The 15119-nt window shown below is 37.0% G+C and overlaps 1 protein-coding gene across 16 annotated transcripts in view; it reads left to right on the top strand.

The window, feature by feature from the left end:
* Positions 1 to 15119, top strand: part of LOC117600737 (uncharacterized) — a 225489-nt gene that overhangs the window by 206449 nt on the left and 3921 nt on the right. For 15 of the 16 annotated variants that reach the window (XM_034316548.2, XM_034316551.2, XM_076692859.1 and 12 more), the window contains 3 exons: positions 3650 to 3871; positions 13990 to 14232; positions 14845 to 15076. In XM_034316548.2, the coding sequence (XP_034172439.1) occupies positions 3650 to 3871; positions 13990 to 14232; positions 14845 to 15076 (697 nt within the window). The remainder of the gene's footprint in view (positions 1 to 3649; positions 3872 to 13989; positions 14233 to 14844; positions 15077 to 15119) is intronic. The other variant, XM_034316558.2, reaches the window with a different exon arrangement.

The raw sequence follows: 15119 nt of genomic DNA on the forward strand, positions 1-15119 counted from the left end.
TTTTGATAGGGCGGTTCTTCAAAGTTTCGGTTATTTTAATACGGTTTAATGGAGAATTTAATACGATTTTGATAGTATTATTGCATGTAGTGATCCTCTTAACAGTTATTAACATGAATAATATAGAATCACAATTATTTTAATAATTATTAGAGATGAGTGATGGAAATTTTAGTAGGTAATGTAATAATATATCCGCTTTTCTATAATACCCTATCAAAATCCTTTATAATCCTTCATCTCCTTTCAGTTTCCTGAGGTTAGATATTATAATATTTTTCAACATTGAAATATTACGCTTTTCTTCAGTCAAGATAAATATGGAAAATTCATTTTTACGAACAAAATTCACGTAGTTCTGCCGTACGAAAACTAATTAGGAAAACCAACAGGAATGTTGGTGATGTCTCTAGTGAACGTTGCACATGCTTCGTGATCGCCAATGAGGATGAGAAACGACCGGTATGCAGATTTAGCGATCCCAAATTGTTCTCTGCATAGCCTGGTGACGTTTCATGAAATTAGGAACGCATGCACGCCAACAAACGGAAGGACACTTGGTTTGCATCGTCAATGCAACGAATTTCCACGTTGCATTCAAATCTTTCCACTTAAGGTCGATGAACTGACCTTTTCAAATAACAAATGGGCAATTTCGAAACGTGGTCAAAAAAGATTGAATATAATTTGATGACAAAACTAATGCAAAGTTGTACTTTTAAAAACGATCAGTATCGAACCACAATTTTTCTACTTTTCTCGTTGTATTTTGGCCACGATATTGTCGCTATTTTCGATCTGCTCGACATCGCATTCAATTACATAACAGACTAAGCTTTTCAATGTAGCATGGATTAAAATGCGGAATTACGATAACAATAATGGCAGAACCACGATTGTGTCGTTTACGCGAATACATATTCGATAATTTGGTTTTAAGCTAACGATTATAGCGACCATTATTTGCGAATCACATCAGTCGATAGCAATTTCATTGCTGTTGTTTCATTGAACGAGACTTTTTTCTCCAATTTCACAGTAACGTTTCAATTCTTTTGATCGTAACAACAGCAATCAACGCTATCGGAATTGTTGTTTGTTCACTTTTTAATTGAAACAGTCATGTAACGATTGGTTTCATTTATTTCAGATTGAAGTGTGCAAGTGGTAAATGATCAAATGTGAATTGTATAAGACTTCTGTTTTTTGCAAGAAAAATAAAATTTTTCTTTAATTCTCTGTCTGAACAAGAATTTTCATTTGAAACCTTGTCCATGGGGAACAGTACACTGATATAGAATGCATATGTATCTATGGTGTCAGCGCATCATCTCTGTCTCGCATTTTCTCTGTGCCATTATCCCTGCACGTGGGGTTATAATGTATCCGGTTCGGTTAAAGCGTCGAAGCTATGCGCCAAAGCTACCGTAGCCCATTGTGCTATCCAGCACCGCAACATTGGTGTTAAATTGCAATTATTAATCGCGGTAAGTAAACTATACGAGGCCGCCACTTCCCTTCGAGCTCGTTCCTCTTGCGAACCTCGAGTACGGTGGTTTCGTCGTCCCGTAATTTCGCGATATCCCTTGTATTTTATAACGATCACCTTACGCTTGGCTGACCGACGAATATTTTAATTATCGTTCCTTTCGCGAATCCCAGAATCGATTTCTTTCACGGTTCATCGTGTTTAATTGGAAAGAAATGTACGAGTTTTAATGGTAACGAATGTTGAATTGAAAAACTAAATTATATTGCTCATAGAATTTTCCTCTCGACATCAAATTTTAATTTTATTAAAGCTTTTTAGCTGCAACCGAGATTGATGATTCCACTAAAAAACGAATACGATTTACATGAATGCCTCTTAGACAGGATTACCACACGAGTTACTTCACCTTCGGGTGCAGTTTGATGGTATAATAAAAGCTTAAACTGCTCTCTCGACAGAGATAACACTTATTCTGCAAGGTAGAGCACGAAATTTCGACGATGCACCTCGTGTTATATAAAAAAATATTCTTCTTTTATCGTCTAACTAAATTCCAGAGAATTTGACGTCATTCCCAGGCTATCTTAGTTTTTTAAATTTTGTACACGTCCAATATTATTGCAAAGTTTTGAAATTCCTATTCTAGATTTATTTTCATCTAACAAAACGATTTCCCTGGGGCTCAAATAGCGGCCACGAGCATCCTTGTAATACCCTTAAAATATAAGTTATTTGCAAGACACGAATACAATTTGTAAGGAAGACGAAAACATTATTTGTAAGGAGCGAGACGCGCGTGCCAGAATTATCTTGTCACATTTGTCTTTACGTGTTTTGGTATTCTAAGTGCAGGAATATTCGTTGATATATCACAGTAAAAAGTATCTCTAAATTTCTAAAACGATTCTATGCTAGCTAAAACTTGAATTTTACTCCAAATTTACGTGTTAGGAAATTGAAATATCCCTACAGAAAATTGTGGAATTAATAAAGAGTTAAAATATGAAGAAGATTAAAGAAATATATATCTATGGAAAAGAACAATAATTCTTTCAACTTTCAACGGAATCAAGTAAAAGGTTGAGGGATTTAAAAACAAAGAAATTTTAAATTAAAATTTAAAGAGGATTATAAAGATATCCAGTGGAAAAATGTAGATGAAAGTTTCGTGAAAATTCAGTGCTCTTTGATGCTCAAATTTCACCCTAAATCATAAAGTTTGAAACTTTCAATGTGTATCACAATTCCGCGACAGAAGATTAGGAAATTCCTTTGATAAGTGGCGACGAAATGTCGTTGAAAGTTTTCAGGAAAGTTTCAGCGCCTCTTGTAGGTTAAATTTTACTTAAAACCTAAGAGGTTTGAACTTCTCCTGAAATCATGATGTCAAAGTAGAAAATTAAGAAATTCGAAACGGCACAGAGGTTTTGCTACAAATGAGAATGTAACTTCGATGTTTCTGCAAAACTTTTGCAAGTCTGTTGCGCTTCTTCTCCCTCTAAATTTGCATAAATTCATTGAAGTTTGCAGAAAACTTTTGAATGCAATTAAGCGGTGGAGAAGTTGCTAATTTTCAATGTTACGTCACGCTTGGCATCTGTTATTAGTGCATATAAAATGAAATTGGAACATCTATAATTGCATAAGTAACAAAATTTAAGAAGACCCTATGACACCTACATAAGAATGATGTGACAGTCAGAGTATATTAAATTATAAAGATAAAGAAAATGAATTTGGCGAATGTTATATGCACCAGGAGTTTGAATAGCTTTTCTAATTTGACGTAACGAAATCCCGGTTGATTTATGGTAGTCCCAACAGAATACGTCTTCTTATCAGGAATTTTCGCACGGTAGAATAATTCGAAGCGCGTTGTGCAACACGTCTACGTCAGACCAAGACACTGATTTGGTATCTACGTGCCTGTCGGGTTGAAATGCAATTGCATACGCGATACCGTGTATCGGTACCGCAACTCCTACATCGAACTCGAACATTATGCTACCGGAAATAAATCGAGCTCTGTCACAATGCTGAAATAGCGTGTCTTATCTAGGTAAACAATCTTGCAGGGAATAATCAAATAATTACAGAAACACCAAGTTACTGTTTCAAAATCTGAAATTGAACGAAAACTATGTTCTTCTTTTCTAGTACCCCGTACAGTGTTACGAGAACAATACGGGGGTGACGTGGAACCTGACGAAGTGAACTTGATGCACGAATTCGAGGAGGGCTTCGACAGGGCAGACTTCAGGGCTGAATTCAGCCCGAGTCCAAATCTTGAAGGGCCACTTCCGCAACCAAGGGATAACATTTCCCGAAATTTCCCAACGGTCAGCTCATCTCCACCGCGTGCTCGAACGAACAACGATGGTGAGTACACATCATAACAATATCGTTGTTTTTTCATTGTCGAACTTTGAGGCGGAACTGACCTCAATAATGTGCCATTCGAGTTGCTTTCCACGAGCTGTGTTACATTTTCTTACCATTGATCCCACGTCGACGAACGTTTCGTTTTACGACACGAGAAGGAAATTCTATGGAATTAATTCCTGCTTACTCGTATTGAATTCTCATATAAGAAATCAGGAAAATAATGTAAATTAAATGCAACTCGTATTGCTCTCGAAATGGTACCTTTTAGCTTTAAAAGCTTCATTGGTGGAATTGTCGATTTATTCAAAAAACGAAATTGACGATTCTATTATCTAATGCTTTCTCTGCATCAATTTCAGCTATGTTTCAAGCTTGCACCTTGCATGTCTGCTTTATACGATCGCCTTCCTAAGATCACGTTCAATCTGCACTGACATACGATTCACGGTTACGTAAACGATCGGCAGTAGCAGGCCAAAGTCGTTAACATCCACTGCATATACGAGCATTAATGCTCGTAAGTAATTAAGGTTAATGCAGCGCCGATACCGTGCTGCTTTATGACTTATACATATAACTCTTATGGCTGATCCGTACCGTTCACGACTACTGTGCCTCCTCTAGTCTTGGCCAATAACGCTGGACGGTTTACCTGATACTAATAGGAAATCGATGCCGTCGGATTTGTAAACCGAGGCACACGTCCTGTTGCGGACACGGAAAATAGGAGTACAGATTCAACGGGCGTCGTTGCTCAAAGCGTGATACGCTTCCTGGAATCTGGTCAACGATCCACCACGATGGGAGCTGGATTCTAATCATGTGGACCGATTGTTGGTCGTGCAATGAGACAGACATTTCGTTATGAAAACGGAGATTCTTTTCAGAATGATTTTCATCGACTGATAGAAGAAAAGATTGAAATATTTTTCAATATTTGATGTGGGTCTTGGTTCACAATTGACCCACAGTCGGCCCCGGAAGAGTTTCCACGTACTTTACAAATTTCTTCAAGTACATAATTTGAACAATCGTCCGAGTATGGAGTCTACACTCACACTTCCGTTATTAAAATCACAAATATTACCCTTTCCAAGTCGAACACAGGCCGGTAAATCTCAAAGAAACACTACCAGGTGTACTTCAACGCGAGCTACCCTTTCAAACTAAACAATACACGTCGCAATACATAGAAACTTTTTTCCCTTCTCTGAGTGCTTTCTCTCTCCGTTCACTGTTTTCCGTCTCGTACGAAAAACTTTCAAGCGGGAACGCTCGTCTCAAACGATGCAAGAGTACCATACTCTTCTACATGTACGGCGTGCAGTAATGGCCACGATGAAGCAACGCGTCAGCAAAAAAAGAAAACAATCGTCCCTTTTTCACGATCCGCTACCTCCAAGACGCTAGTTTCCTCTCACCTTTCCCTCGGAGAGAGGTAAAAAACTTGTTTCTCCGCGGTTTGATACACCACTCTAAAGGGATCGTTTGTTTCGAAAGTTTTCGCGACTGTTTAATTAACAGGACTCTTAGTTAACTGGTTTCCTTCCGGTGAGATAGGGTTGTTGTTTCGTCCTGGGACTGCTTTGTTCGATGTAATTCCCTGTGTTTCCAGCGCTGTTGTGGTTCAAACTCTTCCGTTTTGTTAACCTAAATTCTCTATAATAGTAGAGAAGGATTACAAAGGATCAGAGAAGACCGGAAAAATACATTTTGCAGCAAAGTTATTTTGAAACGCGCGTTAAATGAAATGTATCTGCATTGAAATTTTTCACATATCACGCGATATATTCCCACACAAAGAGGACAGTACATAATACTCGTTCGTTATCCAAAATATTTCTAATTATCAGTAGTTTGAACGAGATACGCGACGAAACTAAAATCGCGATACTTGAATTTCAAAGATTCCTTTGCGAGTCTAGGAAGCTTTAATTGGAATTCTATTCACTCGAACGCTTTCAGTCGCGAGTTTTGCTTTGCTCGCTTCGGATGCTACTTCTCAGATTCTCGAGTAGACTGAGAAAAGTACAAAAAAAAAGAACGAAAGCGATGCCTTTGTCCACGAGTTTTGTTCTTTTTATCCTGTTTAGCCACTTTCTCCTAACTCGTTTAATTTCATTTGAATACTTTAACGTGGAGGGGATGAGTCTTTGAAATATCATATTAAACAACTTTGTACTCGACCCACTCTGCATATTACTCCGTGAAACTGTATTTAATACGTTTACTTTGATGCTTTACCCAGGGATGCTTGAAACCTGTTCTACAACTTGTTCGATGAAAATTTACTTTATTTTCGCTTAATTTGCTTCACAACATTTACTGGGCGAACTTCTCGATTGGTATCATTATATAAATTAACACAAATGTTTTTCTATCGAGGAATTACTTACATTTTGAACTAAATTAATTTTATTCTACATTTATAATGTAATTCTGTCTTTACGAATGTTCTTGTTAATTTCGTAAATAGTATTATCATTACGACGACTTTAAGATGAATGCATGCTTCATCTAATTGGAAATTATTTATTGCTTTCTGACAGGGTTTAATTAAGAAGTTTAAACCTTGATAAAAATTGCAATTCTATGTAGAAAGCTTATTCTTCAAATAAATTCATGTATCACTTAATAATGAAACAGAAGCTCTTATATTGGACATAAAATTCATTTGTGTCAGACTTTAATTAAAAGCTTCCATTGCATAAATAACAAGCAGTCCCTTCAGTTTTTGCTTCGATGTCAGGAAAGAAGATTTGGACGAACGAGGAAAGGTACAAAATTACGTAATTGCATCAACGAGGTCTCGCATATTCATGTCCCGTCTACGGTCTCTGACTAAATGTTAATTAACTTTAGCGGTACAATAAAAGCTCTTTTCGTGACACTGCTGTCAGAAGAATGCCAGTGAAAAAAGAAGAACCACGCACTGTTTCTAAGGATTATATCCTCAAATTCTGTTTAAAATTTTTAGCGACGTTCTTTCACCAAAGAACATTAAACCTTTTATTGTAAAACTATTTATCATGGAAAAAAGGAAAGTAGCTAACGTAATTTGAGCTAATGCTCTTAAAAGAGCAAATATGGTGACTGAAGAAGCCTCAACTTAATCACGATGACAAAATTGGGCAGGTAGTTTGCTGCGTTATATTATACACGCCTCGACAACCAACTCATTAAAGCCACGAAACCGGAACTTGGAACAGTGCTTCGAAATCTACCGCGGTAACTTGACGAGCTTTCGTCCAAGAACAGTTTCGAGGACTCGAGAAGCCTAAGTGTGTATGCACCTGTAATTACGTGACTCTCTGATACAATGCACTCGCAGCCTTTTTCAGTTACTATCAAAGAGGATACAGTCTCCTTTATAATTAACTATCTCTTTTGAGCGACAATATATTTCGTATTAATAGCGAAAGGATTAAAATTCTTCAAGAATTTTATCTAGAATCCTTTCAGCTCGTTTTACTCGTTTTGTAAGATTCCGATTTAAACTCTGGCTTGTCATTAACGATCAGAGATAAACGAATCGTAAAATACATTATCTCGTCGTCGTGTCCCGTTAAAGGTTCGAGAAAATTAACGCGAAAAGTCAGGTTCATATTGGAAATTGGAAGGGAGGGGTTCATTCATCAAAAACCGTGAAGTAACCAGCTGGGAAAGAAGCGAAGGAAAAAGCGAGCCAGCGTTTATTAGTCGACTGAACGAAATTGCCTTTCGTGACGCGTGTCTCTGGCATCGCTTTTAATCCAATCAAACCTCCTCAAAATCCAATTTTCTCCAGGCGCTACCCTTTAATGCCACCCGCGTTGAGAGTTCCTAAAATTCTTCGTTCGACCTTGTTAAAATATGAAAAAATTCCTGCGAGCCAGGATTACTCGTGTAAAAAACGCAGAATTAGTCAAAATTCGAGAAAATGGTGTGTAATATTGAAAGGGCAATAAAAATGAAGCAAAGTTGCTCAGCTTCGAGGAAGAATTAAAATCATGGCCAAACGAGAGAAAGAAACTGATGAACGACAAAAGAGAGAAGGAAGAGGAAACGAAAGAGAAGTCTCCTATGAGGTCTCGCGAAATTGGATAACGTCCGGACGATATTGCTTTCGATGCCAAACGACGATGTCGGCGCCTGTGGTTCGTCGGACAAAGCCGCCCCATAAAGTTCGCGATTTCTTTTGTCGACCGGCCATGCTGCAATTCAAAACGCGGATAATGAACAGGGACGTTGTAACAGCACGTTATCGCGTCGCGTGTGCCTCTTCCGCTTTCGGGCACGCGCTTATACGCGGCTAGACCTATAGCCACTTTGCCGAACTATTACGTTCCTGGCCAGAATAGGGTGGCCAGTATTCGGTGGTATGGGTGCTTTTAATTAGAAGCTTGAATTATCTGCGCGGCTGGTAACAGGAAGCTCGCTCGCGAGAGAAAGCGGTCGTTACAGGGCACGCTCGAACGAGCTTGCGCCGATTCCGAGGGTTTCGATGCTCCCAGGGTGATTCTCATGAGAGTAAAAGATTTTGGGTGAAGAGGGTGCTGATCTTTGAAGCATTAATATTTCATATCAGCCATCTCTATGAAACAAGGGGATGTAGAGGAAGAAGATCTTATTATTAAATCTTTAAATTAATAACTTACTTCGAATTTTATCACAACGTTAATTGAGGATAATGACCGACGGTCCCACAATCTAATAAAATCGATCTTATCTTTTCTATCGAAAGACGTTGGCAAAGTTCGATTCGGGCCTTTCTGTCGTTTTATTCCCTTACGAAGAAAATATTGGAGAAGTTTTCGATGAGAATTCTCGCATAATCTCTCGCAAACGATTAAATAAGAGAACTTAATAATCGATCTTTCCATTCTAACGGATTCCAACCGAATCGAAGTGGAACGCTGTGACCAATGAGACTTGAATGGAATTAAATTTTTTCGATCGATACGTGAAACGAGCTTTTACTTTTTAAGTAGATTGCCAATTGATTGGGCAAAGGTTGCATTAATTGAACGATCCTGACAGAGAAACAAGCGATGGATTAAAATACTTCGAAAGTCGTGTTTGAAAAGAATATTAGAAATTTCATTTAATTAAAGATTTATCAGAAAGTCGTCAATCAATAAGATAAGAAATAAATTCTCTAAGAGGAACGATCGATCATCAGCAGTGATCATAGGTGAAAATTAATTTAATTGATCATGCTCCACAAAGTCGAGTATCAAAGCAGGAGAATCACCCTCTGTATTTCGTGTTTAGCCTGGTGCAAGTCAAACTAGATCGATGAAGAAGCAATTATCGAACAGCTGTCGTAGTGTCAATGTCTACCGAGATGGCTGATGCAGTTGCGCAAACTTTCGATCCCTTCAGGCGAGAATTTCTGCATCCTTGTACCTAGAGCCTGTGATCGTGAACAAACTTTACGACATCGCCTGGAAACACGGTCGAATTTTCACTAGGAACAAACTGCCTGTTATCATACTTTCCATCCATAATATTCATCACCATAAATTATTTCATGAAATTTTTTCAACACTTTGGAGGTACTTTTATGTGATGAAATTAGTATGCAGCAATCTGTTTTGGATTGCCTTAGACCTCTGTTATTGGTCACTGTTAATTGTCCCCAACTGTAATGAGGCTACACGCAATCAAGACTAGCATCAACGTTACATCGAAGATTGAACTATCGATAACCAATTTGACGTTAGTAATGAGAGTATACTAATATGATGTAGGCGTAATCTAATTTCGATCAGACAGCCGTCAGCTACCAAATTTCCACACATTAATTCACTGTCTGTCCCATCATCATGCGGACACTAAATCAAGCTAACATTGCATAGCAGCGTTTCCCTCACTGCACATTTCCAAATCTCCACAGAAAATTGATAAAAATCTTCTAAAATAAAAATGTAATTAAAATTATCGTTTCGCGTCAGGATATGAAATCCTCCATTAAAAGATCTCAATTACAATGAAAATTGAAATAATTAAAAAAATGTGAAAAAGAGATGCTCGTTGACTAAAAATAGAATTGATTTGAATTGAAATTTTATTGCAATTATTTTTCTGTTTTAATTTCTCGTTGCTTCGAATAAAAATTATTTTATAAAAATGAAACATCGAGTCGTAAAAATTCAATAAACAGTTGCCAAGCTTACCAAGGATTCACACAATAATTTCACATTTTGTAGAAAAATTTGTTTCCCAATTTAAACTCGAGGGAATTTAACATGAATACTCCACATTTTTTGAACTTCTCTTTCAAATAACAATTCAGGGAAAAATGTTTAAATTCCACGATATCCGTTGTTTCTAGAATTTCATAAAATTAATATTCCGTCAACAGGATATGCAGTTTAATTTTCGGAAAGACGCCAACGATCGGTGAACAATTAAACGGAATCCATAAATTTCAATGGCGAACAAGCGACGAGTCAATAAATCTGCTAATGAAACGGCTCTTGTTCGCCCGACGCCTGACACGATTATTGGTAATAAAACAACACTATGTCCAATCGTAAAACAACCTGGGTCAAATGCAACGTGCTGCCGATTAATTTCATGGAATCTCAGAGATATTCTGAATATCCGGCTTCAAGGGATTACATTGTTGTATAATATCCTATGATTTATTCGATGAAATATTTGATCAGAGCAAAGTAAAATAAAATTGATTAGTGTTTTAGAATTGAAACGAGCCATTTTGGTTGCACCAAGTGAATAATTCCAAATACCCAGAATTTCATAGCATGAATTTGATTTCCCAGATGAATACGAGAAATTCCCTACGGATGATCGCCACACTAAGGAAAATCATTCTATCGAACTAATAGACTGTTGCTCAATTGATTCGCATTAATAGCGTTCGAAACGTAGGGATATCGAAACCATTTGTATTAGTATGCTGTTGCTCTGACAATTGTTCCGTCACAGATGGGTCTATCGGCAAGCAATTCACTATCAATACAAAGGAACACTATGAACTCAATCGAATCCTGATTAGATCTATAGAAATCACTTTTGGAAAATTTGATGTCCGAAAGCACAGGCTATTCAATGAAATACAGAGTATTATGTCCTAAATTCAATCGTGACTTTTTAAATTCCTGTGTCAGTGCAGATAAATAGAACTAATTAATTGCATGCAATGTAAAGCGCGATTATTATCTTCTGGATATTCAGCAAAATTTTAAACAAAGAGGTGTTAAACCATCGTATAAAATTTTGAAATGATAAGCAGAGTGTTGTATTATCGTCTACGAAATTTTGTAAAATATATTATTTCATATGTGCATATGAATAATATGCAAAAATGTATCTTGATAGCAAAGAAATATCAAATAAGTCATGTTGAAATATTGCAATATGTACCAGTAACGATGCAATATATTATATTTATCTTTTATTACATTCAGTCCGTTAATTTTGCTAAATATCCTATTTGTTTAATCGTTTGCATGAACAGATGCATGTGTGTTAGTAATTGTTCTGGTTTTTCTATCTATCAGCTTGTGGAGATAAATGAATTCTTGTTTAAACGAAGAAATAAATATTATATCATCATTATGGAAATCTATAATTTATTAACTTAATCTGTACCAATAATTAAACTTCTGTGAATTATGCAAATATGTATCTTCCCCGGCGAAATAATTAAACGTATCACTTTGCTCCATATATTTTAAATATTTCATTTGATTTTCCATACGAAATTAGTGGATCATTTGCAGACTTTCAAATGAACACACTCGAAACCAGAATTCTATCCACGGTAAAACGATGTTCATTAATTGCAAATGTTCCAAAGTTGCTAATTGGGAAGCTAGAAACTCCAAGGCACCGTTCAATTGCACACAAATACAGTTCTCCGTGAAGCTTTTACTTGAACTGTTTAAAATCCAATGTAAATAATGTAAAACCCCGTGGCTTTGTTAACTTCATTAGATTTTATTTATCTTAGTAATCTCTTGTAACAAAGTTTTCTCTGCTCTTGTCAGAAGTCCAAATGAAACATCCCCGGTAACTTTGACAAAGTTAATGTTGATTGTGATTAAATTGCTTTTCGTTTTGCTGATTCTTAATCGGAACAAAACTTTCAGACAAATTTGAGGTAATTATGCAGAATAAATTACACCAAACCCATTTCCAAAATTAATACTATAATAATGTTTAAAAATATTGTGTTTTCGATGATACATTAAATAAAGAACTCGATGATGATTCGGAATTTCACAGTAGGTAATTTGCTGATTCTCGTGGGAATGCAATCGCATCAGCAAAAATGCATCGCAGCGTTGGCTTGGTTTAGTTTATGTAAATCAGTGTCTTTGGAGTATTCCTCTATAGAATCGGAACAAAGTAGCTCAGTTCTTTGAACGAAATAAACAGGAAGAACAGAATCATCCTTGTGAAGATTGTAAGTTTACCTACTGCTATTTATACTCGTCTAAATAGTGAACGTTTAAGATCAATTTCGATCCAGTAAACCAGACTAAAATTGCATTCTGCATTTTTCTTATTACATTTTCTTCTCAACAAACATAGACTTGTGCTTTATCATCTTATCAAGTCTCAGCATCACAATTTCTGAAACGTCAACATTCTTGTCGTATCTCGAATAACCCATGAAATTCTCTCAAATCCTGAAATTGTTCGTCCGCCACGGGGACAGGACATTTTCATGGAAGTTCGATCTTACGTGACACAATACATACCGATTATACCGGGCGCGTTGTTCACGTATTCCTGTGGCACGTTGTAACAAAGCTCCGCCACGGCGTGCTGATGTATGATACACGCGAACCTTGAATTTCCATTCGCATTGGCATGCAGCACGAGAGGAGTTTTCCTTGAAAAATATCTGTCCCCCATCGCTTGTCCGAGGTCTGTAAAGCTATCGAAACCGTAGAGTATCGGTGTCTTCTTTGCGGATCCGTCGATCTGTAAAAAACAGGGGTGAACGACACGCCGGACGGGTTATCGGCCCGTTTCTCCCTCGCATTCACCATTATTTTAAGTTGGTCGATGAAGAGGGTGGCCCTTTGTATTTTACACGCTGTTGCCTCGTTGAACGATGTTGCTTGAAATTGCGTTTAATGTCTCGCAGGATGAATCGTTTGAAGGTTCAAACATATTTTTTTTTCACGACGATTCAACGTGAAAATAGCTTTCTTTATGGTGGATAGTAACAACGAGGAAAAAAAAATGGAAGAACTTTAATTTTGCAATGCAAATTGTTGATCACAGAAGTATGTTATTTGTGAACATTGAAATTCAGACTGTATTTCGCTGGTATTTTGAGAAGCAGAAAATTGTTGAATATTCGTCGGAACTCGGAGAAAATTTTAATTTTAGAAGCGTAGACTACATTATACGGGAAATTCAACTTCCATGATCTGACGACCTTTCTTTTATTCTGAAGAGAAACTAAAAGCACAAGCCGTGCCAATTGCACGGATGTATGTACGTATATGTATATAATGCTTCAGCTTGAAATCTAGCAAGCACAGTGAATTACCCTCAGAAACTACTCGTTGTACATGCTTCATTTAAATTTCAGTGGGGTATACACACCATAAAATTACCCTAATTACCTTCTGTCACAAATAGCTGCAATTTCAGCGAGCACAGCTTCCAATTTGTAACAAAATTCGTCACGTACCTTGTTTCAATATTTTCCTCGAGTATCACATTTTCTGCGACTGTTCTATCACTTACACAATACTCATTTAATATCTATAATTAATTGCAACTACATAACAACGACACACGTTCGTAATTTTGGTGGAGGATCATTTTGTTTCCAATTATTTGTACATAATAATCTGCAGCTATATGTAAAATACATTTTACTTTCATTGGATTCGATTGGAGTGTAAATACCAATTATTATCGAGATACACGTTTCACCTGTCTTTCTTCAGTTCATTTCTGTTATGTGTAAAACGATCAGCTGATTCTTCGCTTCTTGTAAATAACAGGGATGGTCGCTGATTGATTAATAATGATTATTTAATACAATGATACCAGTCCCATCACTGCATTTTCGTCAAGTTACGATCACCTCTTTTTGATCAGCATCCACTATTCATTTATTTCTCGCGTATACACAGTGGACACACGATCGAACAAGTTTAAGACACTCGGTGTAGGAGCGAAAGACTCGCCCTTATCACCCACGATTAATCAAGGGACGATAATGTTCGACAACAACGTGGACAGTAGCGCTAGAGACGTACCCAGCAGTACCGTGTCACCGATTAATTGCACCACGGTTGTCTACGCCGTTCCTGGAGAGGATCGTGTCGTTGTCGGATATATCAATGAATGGATCAATGCCTATTCATTCATATCGAGTAAGTACACCATTCTCTTCTCGTTTCCCCGGTAAGTTCAACACTGATCCCTTCAGCTGATTTTTTAATCGATGCTGAAGAGTTTCGCGTTTACACAGGTCGGTAAAGAAAAATTCCACTCGTATTGATTGCGAGAAAATTACTAGCAGACGGGATATTATCTGTGATCGGTAACCATATCTGGCCTGGATCAATTAGAAACCCTTCATTTCTCTGGTTGTCAATGTGATTTGTTTATTTAATACATGTCGATGATGTATGTAAAGGAAAATTGCGAAAATAGTATTTCATTAATTTTTATATTCAATGTGATTTGCTATTTGGAAAATGTATGAGCTTGAGTTTCGTTTTGTATAAAAGAAACTGAAGAGATGAAATATTGAAAAATGAAAAGTATATAACACGAAATGATTCAATTGCTTCAAGGTTTGCAGTTGAAAGGATTGAGCACTTGTGTGTGGCATTGCATTTCTTTAGTAGAACAAGTTTCTAGCGATTTTGCATGCGATTTAGTATCTTTGATTTAGAGTACCCAACTTTATACTGTATGCTAATGTACAGCAAAGTTCTTTGGATAATTGTGTTAAATATTGTACGATTCCCTTGATACAGAGAATCAGGAGAAATTCTACCTCTACATCATAGTGTCGGTCACAGCTGGCATTCTAATCTTTCTGGGATTGGTAATTGGACGACTTCTTGTCAGCCGTCATCGCGCGAAGAGAGATGCAAAATTTCACGCGAATAACGAACCGCTTCCTAATGGATTCACCGATGACATTTCAGAGATCGATGCGGATATTGATCTTACGACCGCTATGCCAGTTCCCATGCAAGACACCAGGTTAGTATTTCACATATTTTTATATAAAATGAATTATAATATT

This window comes from Osmia lignaria, chromosome 16 (assembly GCF_051020975.1).
Source record: "Osmia lignaria lignaria isolate PbOS001 chromosome 16, iyOsmLign1, whole genome shotgun sequence".
NCBI lineage: Eukaryota > Metazoa > Arthropoda > Insecta > Hymenoptera > Megachilidae > Osmia > Osmia lignaria.